The 14,048-nt window shown below is 44.1% G+C and overlaps 1 protein-coding gene across 2 annotated transcripts in view; it reads right to left on the reverse strand.

The window, feature by feature from the left end:
* Positions 1-14,048, reverse strand: part of MYLK (myosin light chain kinase) — a 1,918,108-nt gene that overhangs the window by 679,939 nt on the left and 1,224,121 nt on the right. For both annotated transcript variants that reach the window (XM_078682035.1, XM_078682036.1), the window contains one exon: positions 617-754. In XM_078682035.1, coding sequence (XP_078538161.1) covers positions 617-754 — 138 coding nt within the window. The remainder of the gene's footprint in view (positions 1-616; positions 755-14,048) is intronic.

Consider the following 14,048-nt stretch of genomic DNA (forward strand, 5'->3'; position numbering starts at 1 on the left):
AGTAGTTAGTAGTTGCAAGTTTTAAGTAGTTTTGCTTAATATTCCTTCTCCTCAAACTCCTACTAAAGTAGTTTAACAACTCTGTGGTATGCACTTGTTAAAATTTCTTGTATGTCTTTTTGTTTTGAACTAAGTTGGCTGGTACATGAACAAGTAGTATTGTTGTCATTCATTGCACAATTTTCCTCAAAAACGGTGGCGAAAAGAACTGCCACCCAACTTCAGAAAGATCTTGTTCAGCTGATTTTCATGACAATATTTGTGGTTATGGATATTTTAAAGGAAAGCATTGCAATACTACAGGGTTCTCAATTCGCAAACATCTTATTTGGAAAAAGTCTCCCTTTAGTACCGGGGTTGGTTTAAGGATATCAGAATGACTGTATGGACGTTTCCATGTGGTTCTGGTGGTGTAGCAATTTATATTTATCTTATTACATTCAGTTAGGATTTTCAGCCCACGCAACTCTGTTCAAGATCAGCAGTCTTTGGGGTTGTGGTGTACGTGTTCTCAGTTATCTAACCATCTATTTCACAAGTAACCAAATAATGTGTTGATGCAATGCATGAATTCCTGTAACTCATTTCAGAAACGTTAATATATAGAACATCTTACCTGACACTTCTACTGTCATTATAACTTGACTTCCATCCATAACCTTTAGGTCTGCCAATTTTCTAATGAAGACAGGAGGCGATGGTTTGGTTGGTTGAAGTACTCTGCTACGTCCGATGTTCTTTGGGACCTTTTTTTCTGTAATGACAACATAAGTGCATGAGAAAACACAAAATCTGTAGCCCAAACATTTGTGGAAGAAGGCCTTCAAATGATCCAAGATTTACTAAGGCAGCACTTCCTTGAATGTTGTGTTAAACCAATAGAATTTTTAACTTCACCAAAGAGCAACTGCTGCTTTTTCAATGCACACTATTCAAAGGAAATGTATCATTCCCTGGTATTCTACAGGCATGCCATGTGACTGATGAACTGTCTTCACAAGGAAGTGTTTCAAGGCTCGTGCTGCTGAAGACTCATTTAGCTTCCAAAAAAGCTAGAAAAGGTACCATTCCATGGGAGTACAAAGCACCTGTGCATTAATAAATTAAGCAATCGAGCACTTTTGTTTTAGAAAGAAGTTTACTTTTTTGTGTTGATGAGTTTTGGGTTCTAGTCAGGCATTTGAGAGTAGTGGCAGCTGGAGATTGTTTAGTGGAAGGATGTAAACACTGGCCATGAAATAGCACTAAACTAATGAGCAGGCCGAACTTTCCAGGTGACTCAGAAAAGTGCGGCATACTTCCTAAGAACATTTTGAAATAAAATGCCAAATAGGGAAATTTACAGCTCTATATCAGCATACATTTGCTAACAACTCATAGGTTCTGGAGAGAAATTCTTATAATATTCCATTACTTTCATTGTGTGCCAAGTAAGAATGACCCTGACCAGGCATGTTAGGCATTTGGCCGTCCAAAGAGTGTCATGACCCCAAGTTCAAGGAAGGAAATGGACTTCCTGTCCACTACTTAAACTGTTAAATACAGCAATAATCAGCTTCAGTGGGCCCCTCAGACCTCTGCGCTCTGGTGCCACTGCGCCTGTTGCACCAATGGCAGCTACACCCTTGGGTTTATGGAAACCTACAAGTTTGGAAAATAGAAAGGCTACAGTAATCACTCAGACTAGGCTGTCATTGCTTCATTAATATCTTAAGTAAACTGATGATAAACGATTTAGGCAGCTGTGGCCAAAGTTAAACCCCAGCACACCCCACATTAGTCCTTTACATACATTTCGTCCTCGAGTGCTCCTTCTCCCGGTTCTCAACCAATGCAAAATTCACTGCAACCATGTGCAGAAACAATCCATATATGCAAGAAGAAGAGGGCGCAATGCTGAATGTAATGAAGTGACAAACAGTCCAAGTTACCAGTTAAAGTTTCTCTTCATTCTTCATCACATAACAAATTAGGGTCAATGTGTTTAGTTCCTTTTGGAACCCATACACTTTATACTTTGTGCAGTATAGTCACATGATAATTAGAGCCGCATGTTCAGCACGATGTCATTCGCCTCTTCATTATGTGACAATAGAACTGCACAATGTAGACTGGATATGGGATCATTGGATCAATAGCTGAAACAATGCTGAAAAATACGCATTATTATCTCTACCCCTGAAGAAGTACATATACGTTTCAAAAGGAACGAAATGTGTTGGCTGGAATGTCTTATGTGTATGAAAGAGCTCCAAGAAATGGAAAAACAAACAAGACAGGCCATTTCCAACTACGTTCCCATGATCTGAAACAGGCTACCTGTTGTAATCTGGATTACTCCAGCCCTCATGGAATTCAAGAATAGATTTCGGAGCAGAGGAGCAAACCACCAAAACACACACACACACACACTAGGTCTTGCACACCTCCTTGTGACAGCTTTATCGTGCCCTAAACTCTCGTTCAGGCTCCGGATGTTTACCAATGAGGTCTGTGCAATAGAGGTGTAGCTCACTGGTTAGAGGCGGCAGACCTGTAAGCAGAGAACGGCCCGGGACCAGGGTTCAATTCCCGACGCGGCAGGGTCTTGGACCAGGGTCAACGGACTCGATAATTCTCGCCTCAGTGCCTACTCTAACCAGGGAACACACTCGGTAACTCTGGGCATTAAGCTTGCCTCATCTCTACAACGGCCCCCCACAGACGCCGGGGATGCCTGGTTTCACCCTGGAGATACCCAGAAAGGGACCATCTCACAGGGAAAACCAGGACGGGTTCCCCAGCGGTCTACAGCGCCAGGACACTCAGGTAGAGTAACAGTGCGCTTTACAAGTATCCCACATTTACATTTACTTACATGCAAGTGAAGTTAGGTGGCTTTCTTTGCAGGCACACATACTCTACCTGGCACATAAGTTAACATGTAGGGTTCATGTAACCCATCTATTTCGCAACTTCCAGTTAGTTGTGCACCCCTGACCCTATTGTTAGAAAAATGTAGGCATTAAATGGTGGTCTATGGATTTTATAAAGTTTAGGTAGATTCATCAAATTGAGCAAAAATTATTAGGAGAAAAATAATGTATTTCCTTTTTCAGTAAAACAAATTATGATATTTTATATACAAACCCCAGAAATTCCCTTACACATATCTAAAGTGATGTGATGGGTCTGAAGAACAAGTTACTTACCTTCGGCAATGCTTTTTCTGGTGGATATGAGATCTATCTGCAGATTCCTCACCGTTTGAATGGCCCAGGTGCTAGTCTGGACCTGGAAATTTATCCCCAAAAGCTCTCCCACACCAGTAAGGGGCACCGGCTGCATTTTAAAATCACAATGCAGTACAGAGTGATGTCACTGGGGTCATAAAGTGCCCTGGTTGGCGTGCTGATGTCAATTACCATCTATTTTTTAACATTCCTTTGAGGCGAATGGATGATATTAACTCAACTAAGTTAGGTCCTGTTCTTGTAATTGATAACAAATATAAGGTGTTGGAATTCTATTCATGTGAAAAATGTCATATAACCTTAAATTATAATACAACTCTTGGTATAGAAACATTAGAATCATAGCCTGAATGTCCTAAATCACTCTGAAGTGTAAGGAAGGTTTGATTCAACATGGTGTCCAATCCTACCTCAATGAACAGTATTCGCTGAAAGGGCACCAGGTGAGACTTGGGCTTGATGATGGAAAAGCTGAGTTCGTACAACAGTTGAGTTATCTCTTGTAAGTGGTAGGACACCAATTCTGGAGTCCTAGCCTTGAGTAGTTAGTCGTCCATGTGAGGGAAAACAGAAATTCACCGTCCTCCTGAGGTGAGCAATTGCCACTACCATCACCTTTGGGAAGATTTGCGGTGCGGAAGTGAGACCAAATGAAAGGACTGTAAACTTATAGTGTTCCTACTGTGAAATGGAGAACCTACCTGTGTGACTGCAGGATAGGGATGTGGAAATAGGCATCCTGCAGATCGACAGACACTTTGTAGTCTTCCGCATTAAGCACAACCAGAACCTGAGTTAGGGACAGTATTTTCAACTTTTCTTCTTTGAGGAACCAGTTCAAAATCCTAAGGTCTAGGATTGGACAAAGACCACCGTTCTTTTTGGGAATCAGAAAATACCTGGAATAGGACCACTGTCCTCTTTCTTGTATAGGTACCAGTTGCATTGCATCCATGAACAGAAGGGATTGTAATTCTTGTTGAAGAATTTTCAAATGGTCTAGTCGGAAAACCTCCAAGCAGAGAGGTATAGGAGGGGTGATTCTTGGCAGAGTAGGGTGTACCCCTTTTTTACAAATTGTAAGACCCAAAGGTCTGTAGTCATGGATTGCAATTTTTGTAGAAAAGAAGACACCTATCTACCAACTGGTAGAGAGAGAATGCTCCAAGTGGAGCAGAACTAGGGTTGCTTCTCTGTTGTGGCTGGGTAAGAGAAGGAGAAAGGTATAGGTAGTGCTCCAAGTCATCCACAAACTTTGCTTCTATGCTGCTTATACAGTGAGTTGGTTTGTTGCTGCTGTTGTTGTTGCACATTTTATTGTTGTCTGCCACAAAAAGAGTACCCAACTTTTTGAACAGTCTATTCTTTCATGGAAGCTTTAAGACCCAATGATTTGTCTGTTGCCTTACTGTCCTTGAACCTTTCAAGAGCAGAATCAGCTTATGCTCCAAAAAGGCATGAACCATTAAATGCTTGAACATCCTGAAAAAAAACAAGAGTTTCTAAGCCAGGCATGGTGGCAAAAGGAAACTGATGTACCCACAGCTCTGGCCACTGGAACTGCTGTATTTAGTCCTGACTGGATGTCTTGCTTGGTAGCAGCTTGTCCATCTGTTATGAGTTCCGAGAAATGGCCTCTTGGCTATTCCGAGATGTTTGGATAACAGCTTGAGCAGAGTCTAGTATGATGGATATCATAGCATCATGGATACATTCTACTAGCAAGCAAGCATCAATGAGAGATTTTAATGCCATGCTGCCTGCTGAGGTTTTATTTGCACACTGTTCAATCTTTTTTGACTCAGTATCCGCAGGGGTGGATGGAAATGATCTTACTGTCATCCTTGATGAGCATGAAGATTGGACTACCAAACTTTCAGGAGATGGATGGGCTGAAAGCATGGCAGGGTCCCTTGGTGCCTGTTTATACTCTCTGGCTATTGCATAGAATCAACTGCAGGGGTTATTGGTTTCTCTCATATTGCCATTATAGGTTCAGTAAGACCCTCAGTAAATGGAAGGAGAGGTACAGAGGTATGAGCAGAGGAATGAAGGACTTCTGTCACGATTATAGATTGTATTTCTGCCTAAGGTAGATTCGCTTTTTTATCACTGAGTGATAAGAGGTGATTTCAGGGGCGAGGAATGCCTAATAGGGATTGAAGTTCCTACTCTGGGTACATGTCTAGACAGACCACTTGCGTCTCTAAATCCTTCGTATTGTGGATCTAGAACTGATTGGCCAATATGTAATTTATTATCCTATTTAAATAAACCTCCCTGCATAGCACCTTCCTCCAGAAAAAAAGTTCTTCTCCCAAAAGCCTTTTTTGCTTGCTTATGGATCTTTGAGGAAACATAAGCATGGTGAAGGCAAAGAGAAATGCTGAAGTGGAGGGAATACTGCTGTAGCTGGTGGATTCAGAAACTGTGCCGTCGGCTGCAGCGCCAGTCGAGTGTGGCACCAGAGAGGTGATGGGATCCGCCACTGACAGAGTCGGGCTTGGTGTACAGAGATGAGGAAGTGATGTTATACTCAGCGGGGATCCTGTGGATGCTGGCGATGGTAGTGGATTCACCAAGAGACCTGTGGCATTTGATGAAAGGGAGTGTAAGGCATCATCTGCGACGGCATCCTCCTATTGTGTAAGATGGAGGACCCGTGAGGCCAAGAGGTGCACCAGTAGGAATCCTGGCTCTTATGAACATGTTGAACATCTTGTTCTGAAAGCTGGATGGATTCATCCTCATGTGAGAAGTTGGGGTATTGGGTGCTTGACTGGGGCTGTGGAGAAGGTGCCCCAGGAGGAACCAGATCTCCAGTATGCATTGGGCTCGCTGGAGCTGCAGACGCTGGTTCGGTTGGAGTTGGTATTTCATAATCTTGAGGTGGGTTTTCGGTGTCCGATTCTGGATAAGGAGAATTCGCTAGTCTTGGAGATTGTGGTGACTTGCTTATGGATGATCTTAGCTGAGATCCATGTCTTCTCTTCTTCTTGTGCTTTCTTTTTTGAAGATTTTGACAATGGAGATTAAGGAGCTCTTAACCTTGAGCATGACTTTCGACAACTGCATTTTTCATCTTGGGCTCTGACCAATATCTTCTTGGCCTTCAATCCTTTAGGAGCATTAAGGATGCATTTTTGACAAGATACACATTTGTTGATGTTGTGATCCAATCCCAGGCACAATAAGCAGATGTTGTGAGGGTATGTAATGAACATTTGGTGCTTACAATCTCTGCACGGTTTGAAATCTGACTGTTTTGCCTGTGACATCTCAACGAGAACTACACCAAAAATAGAAAGAAATAATTGAAAATCCTCAAATGATTGTTTTCTGAGCAGGGTAATCCAGAATGTGTCGATGGAGTGTAAAAAGTAAACGGACGTCAGCACCCCAACAGGGGCGCTTTATGGCTCATGTGACATCATGCGTTGAATCGAAGTAGAGCTGATGTTCCCATACCAGGGTGGTAGTGCTATTGGAGAAATGTTTCAGGACCCAGACTGGCATCTGATATAATCAAGATGCGAGGAATCTGCAGGTCAATGTATCAATCAGAATCTAAACTTAAAAACAATTGAAATTTGACATTATTGGTTAACTATGTAACTCATAACTCATGCTCCCACCATACAATGGTCAGAATCCCACATATGGCATCACTAATAATAAACGAAATGGCATCATTAATTATATTCCAATTGACAGCTTTAAATTAATAGTGAATCTATAATGACTCAGTGGTAGTCCAATGGCTGTGGCTGAATAATAAATGTAGGAAATAATTAAAATTTGGGGAAACAGACTTATAGACACATATCAAATGGATCTCACATTTTTGGCAGTCACAGCTTAATCGCCTGGGGAATTACCTGACATTATCAGGATAAATCATAGCCCAGGAAAGGTGTAAATATGACTCCAGTCATAAACGTGTTTACGTTTCAAACCACTAAAGCTCAGCTATCCCGCAATGTTGTAGAGAGTTAACAACAGCAAAGATGTCAGTCGGCCCAGTCACTCAAAGGTAGATTTCCCAAGTGAAGCAAAATACATGGTACTATTCTCCCACACACCAACCTTCACACCCTTGTTGCAGTTAACATCTCTTGGGATGGTTTAGGAACCTTCCAGGCCTGACTTTAGGTTCAAAGACATCTGGACAGAATTAACTAAGACCTCCATTTTGCACAGCCATCTACACACACATGAAATGCTAACAGAATTTCTGTTCTCATAGATAAAAAGAAGCACATCACACACCCTTCACGCTCACCTTACCTCCTACATGCACAACGAACATGCACTCTCTATCCTTGTCCACATGGACTGAATAAATAACTGGTGAGGAAGGCTAACAGGCATTTGACAACATAAGAGGTGTGTTGACATTTCACGTGAAGTCAGCAGGCTAAAATGGCCGATCCCTTCCAGTTCAATTGAATGCTGCCTCCACTGCCTGTTCCTTTCAGCCTGGAAATAGACAATAGTCATTGTCAAAAGGATGGGCTCACCTAGAGTGCCCCTCTCAACATATAAAGCAAGGTCTAAGATTTCATTCCATTACATAGGAGGCTCACAGTGAGCAATCTTGACTGTCATGTGAGCCTGTGCACTTTGCTAGAACTGTAGGCTCTGGCATAGTTGTCAAACAGATTACGCCACTGGTGGAATGAACATTTAGCTATTGACTGAAAGTGCATGGTGTGAGTTAACATCAGCACAATAAATCAAAGTACAGTGAAAGCTCTTTGGCTCTACAAGAACAACAGTGAGGATGGTTTCCAAACCATGAAGATTTATTAGCAAATTTAGTCAAAGTTACAAGCTTTGATGATTTGACAAATCAATGTATCTCATGAGCATATACATCAAAATGGTATTCAGCCAGAGATTATATATCAGATATAAGGCAATGCAATCATTACAAGATACAAAATGCAGAACAGAGGAAATATTGGTTCCATAAAGGAACTTCCCTAAGCTAAATAAAACAAAACTCAAAGGAGTCAAGAGGAAATCCCAGGCTGAAGGCGACAGCCTTTAGCAACCAATAAAGGCTCAGGCAGAGGTAGGCATAGACGTTCAAGTGTTAAGCTCAAGAACCAACAATAGGGGAAACCAGTGGAGTTAGGGAAAGGTCTTCTCTCATCAAAGTCGGGAAAGGATCTCCTAAACAGTTCTAAGACACAGTGGAATACATTGGACTTTTCCAGAACTTTTTCCAACCAACTCCCAATGGCTGGGGCCTATCAGGTTGTGCGTGAGTGTGTGTAAACTCCCTTCGCTCTCATCTCATCACCGACCTAAGGCCCACATTCCACTGCCTTGAGTATATCAGTGGCCCAGTAAAGAGGATCTTTTCATTCCCACACACCTTGTAAATCACAACAAGCAGCCAATTATTCCTTTCTGTTCTAACATTTCTATAACAATGAGTTGCCTTTCGAACTATTAAAAGCTATCTTGCTCCTGCTATTGAAAAGGAGACATAAAAGGACATTTCAAATCAACCTCACGTTTGACAGTGAAATACTTCGAGTGGCTGCGGCCTACTCGCAGTTAGGCTAATGTTAAGAGTGCACATTTGATTAAAACGTGAATCTACTATAAGCTAATGAATATGAAGCAATTAAACAAAAGTGCAGCTTCGTTAAGTGTGTGCGCACTGCCACACATTATCACACAGGTTAACATATTAGCGCATGGATTAACATGCGATTATTGATTATGGAGCACTACATTTTCCTGGCTCCACATGTGCACTGAGGCAAAAATCATAAACTGCGGTGGCATACCATGACATTCTATGCAGTCCAATACTGAGCAGGAGGATATATTATCCAAAGACAAGCAGGAAATATTTCCATCCAACTACAGTGGCACATATATTTTCATTTTCCATCTTTTTTTTAAATGTTTATTTATCAATGTTTGCTTGTCAGACTAGTGTTTGAAGTGACTTAAAAAAACATATCAGCTGAGGGCGTCAAGAGATCATGGTTAAATGTCATAACGGTCATCATGTTGTAGTTTCCACAGTAGGATTACTTAGAAACTGTAAACTATAAACTGTATCAAGGGTTTCGTTGTTGTTATCATCAAAAAGTCTTTTTTAATTAAATGCAGCTGCTGTAAACACACATTCTGTTTTCATGGCACATCATTTTGTGGAAGCCACGAGATTGTGTCTGGGAGCACTGGAATGGAGGATATTATCCATAGATGGGATACAGCATACTTTGTTTGCAAGGGGGAGCAGAAAACGTTGTTACGACATATTGTTTAGTGTTATTATAGCAAAGTACACCCCAAATCATTTAAAATCATACTATGCAATGTTCTTTTATTAAATAATTTGGTTGGAAATAGCATGACATGAAGTATTTTTTCATATTTCTGGAAAATATGGCATGGTCTACTCAAGTGAATGAATGGTTTTAGTCTATAAATTAGTTGCCTATGTCCTGGTGTTTGAGGAGATATTCTGATTTAAAGCCATACTTTGTGGGGGCACGTGTGTGCTTGGCTTCAGGAAAGAAAACACGTTTTACTTATCCTGTTGTCAAAGCCCATAGGCAAGGGTAACTGATTAAGAAGGACTCTTTTATATACATAATAGGCAATGCCTATTGGTTGTGAAAATCTGTTGAGTAGGCAGGCAGTAGCATATTGATTATGAAACGATTTGTTAAAGACTTTAAGAGGAGGGCTGTTCATTGTGTAAAGCCTGTATTGCACAATTTGCTGTTTCTCCATATGTTCATGTGTCGTATTTAGTTGTATGTAGAATAAATTGCATTGATTTACATTTTTAAAATAAAAACACTGGCTAGATTAGTAGTATCTTTAATGGTTATTAGTGTCTCTCCATAGAATAGAATCTCTAACCCACATCACGTTTCTCTTGCGCCTTTGATTGCTCTGCTTGGACCCGCTGAATCAGTTGCCACATCAACAATAAATGAATATTGCAATGGAAAATAAAATTCAACCACTGGAAGATAAACATTTTTCAGCAATGTAAACATTATTGTTACACTGTGGAAGAGAAAACAGCTATCTCAACAAAAAAGCACAGAGCAGCAAAAATGTCATGCACAAAAAGCAGGAACATCTAAGTATGTTCCAGATGAAAGAAGCCTCTCTGATCCTACTTACAATCTTCTGCTAAACACCATTTCATTCACTTGGCAATCAGAAATAATTCACGCAAAAACGAAGGCAGTCTATTAATAACAATTAAAAACTGCAAGCTTGCTCTCGACGTTGTGCCGAAAATTAACTCCAAACCAAATTGGGACTGCAGTTGAATACGGAGTTGACCGCTGTGGGCCAATCAGAAGGTCAAATTGAATATATAGCCCTCTGCTAGTGGCCTAGGACTACATGTTCTAATGTGGACCAATCAGAAGATCAAATTGAACATATAGCACTCTGCTAGTGGCCTAGGCCTCCGTGTTCTATGTGGCCGCCTTCTGGCCTTTGACTGTGTCCTTTTACTGGCTTAATTTCCCCTGGCAGAGTGCTCGGCCGGCCCCTCTTGGGAAAGGGGCGGGGGGGGGAGCTGTTTACTAGGGCCGGTTTTGGCTGATTTTGTTACAGGGGGCTGATATTGCTGGCCCCGGTAACAAAAACAGCCTCCCCCTCCCCAGGGGCCCTAAACTGGCCCCCACCCTGGCAGCCCACCAGGGAAACACCCAGTGCCCTCTACGGCTAGTCCAGCCCTGGATGTCTATTCTGTAACTAAATACCACTCCTTCTGTAATATCTGTAGCTATATATCAAGCAGTGCTTGATAGGGCAAGAGTTATCGCTAGTTCATTAAGCTATGAGTGGTTTATTTCACAGGTTTTTTTTTTCTAAAATTTGCTCGTGATGCCTTCCACATCTAACCATAACCTCAGTTTAATCTTTGCTTTTTTTCAGTGAAATTCTGCTTTTTTTCTTAACAATAGTGAAAGTCTTAGCAGTTAGCACCTAAGTATAACTTTACATTAACCTTTTGTTCTTTTTCATTGAAAACATATCTGTCTATCACAATTCTTTCAATTTAAAATCAGGGAGCTGTCAGGTGAATGAGATGATGGCTAGGATGAGTAAACAGACGTGGAAAGGGGATGCGCTTCTCATGCTGAAATCTATCTCCATTTTATGCCTTTTACAAAACAAATTATGCCTCAAATTACAGAAATGACATGCCTCCCCTCAAATTTTTAACTCGCCAATTTCACACCTGCATGAACACCTTATTGCTCATTTACTTCAGCCTGCTCCTCAGGAAAGACTTTAACAGCTCCTAATCCCAAAAAAGTTGCATGTGTACGTTACTTATGTCTTGGATACAAAATGTTAGCGCTTTAGTCATATTCGAACTCTCTGGTGACAGATTTTAGTTTGTTTCACTCTGAATCTCAGAATGTTTTATGGCTGTAAAAAATAGTTGGGAGCTCAAAGAACATATATACTCATTTCATCTTTCGAGAGGACTACCTATCAATCAATCAATCAATCAATCACAACACTTGTATAGCGCGCTACTCACCCGGAAGGGTCTCAAGGCGCTTGGGGGAGGGGGGCCGCTACTGCTCGAACAGCCAGGTCTTGAGTTGTCTCCTGAAGGCGAGGTGGTCCTGGGTCAACCGAAGGTGGATGGGGAGGGAGTTCCATGTCTTGGCCGCCAGGTAGGAGAAGGATCTGCCTCCGGCGGTGGCTCTTCGGATGCGTGGTACGGCGGCGAGGGCGAGGCTAGCGGAACGTAACTGGCGGGTGGGCGTGTGGAAGGTCAGGCGGTCGTTGAGGTACTTGGGGCCCAGGTTGTGGAGAGACTTGTGTGCGTGGGTGAGGAGTCTGAATGTGATCCTCTTGTTGACGGGGAGCCAGTGCAGGTTCCTCAGGTGGCTGGAGATGTGGTTGCGTCGAGGGATGTCCAGGATGAGTCGGGCGGAGGCGTTCTGGATTCGTTGTAGTCTTTTCTGCAGCTTGGCTGTGGTTCCGGCGTAGAGGGTGTTTCCGTAGTCCAGCCGGCTGGTGACGAGGACCTGGGTGACCGTCTTCCTGGTTTTGATCGGGATCCATCGGAAGATCTTGCGGAGCATGCGGAGGGTGTGAAAGCATGAAGAGGAGACGGCGTTGACTTGTCTGGTCATCGAAAGGGAGGAGTCAAGGATGAAGCCCAGGTTGCGTGCGTGGTCTGTCTGCTTGGGAGCGGTGCCCAGGGCTGGGGGCCACCAGGAGTCGTCCCAGGCGGAGGGTGATGGTCCAAGGATGAGGACTTCCGTCTTGTCTGAGTTCAGTTTCAGGCGGCTGTTCTTCATCCAATCGGCGACGTCTTTCATCCCTTCGTGGAGGCTGGTTCTGGAGGTGTCGGGGTCTCTGGTGAGGGAGAGGATCAGCTGGGTGTCGTCGGCGTAGGAGATGATGTTGAGGTTGTGTTGGCGTGCGATGGCTGCGAGAGGTCTCATGTAGACGTTGAAGAGGGTGGGGCTGAGGGATGATCCTTGCGGGACGCCGCAGATGACTTTGGTGCCTTCGGAACGGAACGGGGGAGGCGGACTCTCTGTGTTCTTCCGGCGAGGAACAAGATGATCCACTTCAATGCCTTCTCTTGGATTCCGGTGTTGCTGAGGCGTTGGACTAGGGTGCGGTGGCAGAAAGTGTCGAACGCGGCGGAGAGGTCCAGGAGGATGAGTGCCGCTGTTTCCTCGTTGTCGAGAAGGGCTCGGATGTCGTCGGTGGCTGCGATGAGGGCGGTCTTGGTGCTGTGGTTGGCTCTGAAACCGGACTGCGAGGGGTCGAGGGATCCATTCGTCTCGAGGAAGGCGGCAAGCTGTCTGTTGGCGATCTTCTCGATGACTTTGGAAGGAAAAGGGAGGAGCGAGATGGGGCGGAAGTTTTTGAGGTCGGTGGGGTCCGCTGTTGGTTTCTTCAGTAGGGCGCTGAGCTCGGCATGCTTCCAGCTCTCCGGGAAGCTCTCCGGGAAGGTGGCGGTGTCGAAGGAGGTGTTGATGACGTCTCGGAGTTGGGGTGCGATGGTGGAGTCGGCCTTGTTGAAGACGTGGTGGGGGCAGGGGTCAGTCGGAGAACCGGAGTGGATGGTTTTCATCGTGCTGTGTCTTCGGTGGTCACTGCGGTCCAGGTGCGGAGGGTCGTGGTGGGGTGCGTTGGTTCGATGGTAGGGTGCGAGGTTGGTGTGCCGAAGCTGTTGTGGATATCGGCAATCCTGCGGTGGAAGAACGAGGCGAGGGAGTCGCAGAGATCTTGTGAGGGGGTTATGTCGTTGTTGCCGGTGCTGGGGTTGGAGAACTCCTTGACGATGCTGAAGAGTTCCTTGCTGTCGTGGGCGTTGTTGTCCAGTCGCTCCTTCAGTGATTTCTTCTTAGTGGTGCGGATGAGCTGGTGGTGCTTGCGGGTCGCGTGTTTGAGGGCGGTCATGTTGTCAGTGGTCCGGTCGAGGAGCCAGGCTTTCTCGAGGGTGCGGCAGGTCTTTTTGGAGTCCTTGAGTTCGTCGGTGAACCAGGGGGCCTTCTTGCCTCTGGGTTTGCTGGGAGGGTTCTTCAGTGGTGCGAGGTCGTCGGCGCAGGCTGTCAGCCATTGCGTGAAGTTGCGGGCAGCTTCGTTGGGGTCCGGTGTGCTGGCAGGTGGGTTCTGGCTGAGGGAGGTGGTGAGCTGGTCGGCGGTGATCTTGCTCTTGCTCCTGTGGGGAACCTGTTGCGGGTGGTGGTGGGTTGTGGTTCTTCTGAAGCTGAAGTGGACGCAGCTGTGATCAGTCCAGTGAAGTCCGGTGGAGTGGTTGAAGGTGATGTGCTT

This window comes from Lissotriton helveticus, chromosome 3_1 (assembly GCF_964261635.1).
Source record: "Lissotriton helveticus chromosome 3_1, aLisHel1.1, whole genome shotgun sequence".
NCBI classification, from domain to species: Eukaryota; Metazoa; Chordata; class Amphibia; order Caudata; family Salamandridae; genus Lissotriton; species Lissotriton helveticus.